The following is a 2019-nucleotide window of genomic DNA, read 5'->3' as shown; positions in this document are numbered from 1 at the left end:
AAAGGGGTCTAAACGGGGTGAGCACTTTTCTCTGGAGACAGTGGTCCTCCCAGCCCCAGGTGAAGACACAGCGGGGAAACATCACGGGTGGTCCCTATTCCTATGTTTTAGAGAGCTTTCGCCCCACTTGCTGAAGTCACATACAATAACCTGTAAGGAGCGACCGCCCCCCTCTTTGGGGACTGTCCTCTCTCGAGCAGCGTGATCAATCTCCCTGGTTATCTGGCTGAGATCCACCACTGCTGTACGTCACCCTGGGGGGTGGCAGCAGGGTGGGGACACCTGCCCCTACACAAGTACAGCTCCAAGCAAGGCAGCAAACAGATGCTAAGAATGTCTTAAAAATCAGCCAGTGTTTAAAAATAACACCCCACCACCGCCCCCCCACGGCTCTGCCAGTCCTCAGGGATAAATGAGCTCACAGCCTCTGAGCAGACCTAGAGTAGCCAGAGCTGCTCACGGAGGAATTTAAATAAACAGTTTGGAAAACATGAAACCTTTTTTGGAAGAAAATGTGAAATTAGGGGGCTGGAGGAGGAGGTGGCAGATGGAGTCATCCAGCAAACATTAGCACATGAAATACATGCTCTGGAATCCTCCCGGGGTTTGCTTGAGTGCAACTGCTTTGCCAGCTCTGGCAGAAGCCTACCAGGAAGCCCAGAACATAATTTTAAGGCACATTTGGCTTCTAACCCTGGGCTGACCCTCAACGTGTCCGTCACAAACCCCCACACTGCCAGCCAGGGTACGATGATGCTGGGAGCCCCTTTCTGTTGGCTAGATTCCTCCTTGCCTTGCTCTGGGGTCAGACAACAAACACAGAAACCCCAGGGAGGACAGAGCACGGCAGGGGTCAGGGAGTGACCCAACGTTACCAGTGAGGTGGCCAGGCTCTCCCAGCACAGCCACCCCATCCCCTGAGGCACAACACCAAGCAGCCAGACCCAGCTGCACTGTACCTGACCTCAGAGGGAAGGTTGCTTCAGGGGGGTCCCAGGGCTGACAGAGCAGAAGGTGTCCCCATGCCTCACAGAGGGCTTCCCAGAGATGGGCTAGGATGAGGCTACAGCTCAGGACACAAAGGACCCTGGTGAAGTGATGAACTTGGTGTGGGAAGTACCAGGGCTGTAGCAGGGTGTCTGTTACTCCTGAGCAGACCCTGAGCAGACCCAGCCCACCAGCAGAACAGCCCAGGAGTGACACCCCGAGTCTGCGCTCACACCTCCAAGCATCTTGCCCTGACCACTGGAATTCATTCCCTGCCCCGAATTTGTCCTGCAGCATGTCAGCCTGTAGCAGAGGGTGGAGAAGGCTCACTGGACATTGGGCTTGTTCAGTTAGTGGTGGCAGTGGCCATGGTCCACACCACTGCTCATCTTCCCAACACATCTAGCAGCAGGGACATCCACTGCGACCTCTGCTGAGCAGTGCTCCAAATATTTAGTACAAAATGTATTTCTCTCCCGTCTACAAGTAAGAGTGATGCAGCCTGGAGAACCTGGTTTCTTTATAGTGCCAGGCTTGCAGGTGACCATGATCCCAAGCCCAGCCCTGGCTCGAAGTGCTGGCAGCCCAGCCTGCAGCAGCCTGTGGGTCCAGCCAAGACCTTCTCTGAAGGTCTTCCAGCCACACAGGAACTTGTGGCACGTGCACGCCCCATCCACTCCATCCTCCTTACCTTTCCAGCTCCAATCACCTTCTCGGCTGCATACACCGCTTGCCCACAGCGAGGGCATCCATCAGCACCTCCAACTTTCTGGGCCATTCTGGATGCGTTAGGGTTGGTGGGTCGGTGGGGCTGGCCCCTGTGGATGGGAGGGAGTTCACGATCAGGACAGCACAAGGAAGATGGAGGAGGGCAGAGCTATGGGATCACAAATCCCAACCCAGTTTTGAGGGGCCCAGAGCTTTAGTCACAATGTGTTGAGCCCCATGGAAACTTTGGAGGGGATGAGCAGCATGCTCAGGCAACGAGAACATGTCCCATCAAACCCTATTCCACCCTGCAAATAGGGTTCA

The 2019-nt window shown here is 55.2% G+C and overlaps 1 protein-coding gene across 2 annotated transcripts in view; it reads right to left on the bottom strand.

Annotated features, from left to right (window-relative positions):
• CSRP1 (cysteine and glycine-rich protein 1) overlaps window positions 1-2019 on the bottom strand; it is an 8369-nt gene that overhangs the window by 858 nt on the left and 5492 nt on the right. Inside the window, exon 3 of one of the 2 annotated variants that reach the window (XM_010138094.1) lies at window positions 1679-1805. In XM_010138094.1, the coding sequence (XP_010136396.1) occupies window positions 1679-1805 (127 nt within the window). The remainder of the gene's footprint in view (window positions 1-1678; window positions 1806-2019) is intronic. The other variant, XM_010138095.1, reaches the window with a different exon arrangement.

This window comes from Buceros rhinoceros, unplaced genomic scaffold, assembly GCF_000710305.1.
Source record: "Buceros rhinoceros silvestris isolate BGI_N320 unplaced genomic scaffold, ASM71030v1 scaffold18356, whole genome shotgun sequence".
NCBI classification, from domain to species: domain Eukaryota; kingdom Metazoa; phylum Chordata; class Aves; order Bucerotiformes; family Bucerotidae; genus Buceros; species Buceros rhinoceros.
Note: the sequence above shows the minus strand (reverse complement) of the source record. Positions and strands in the feature narration are given on the sequence as shown.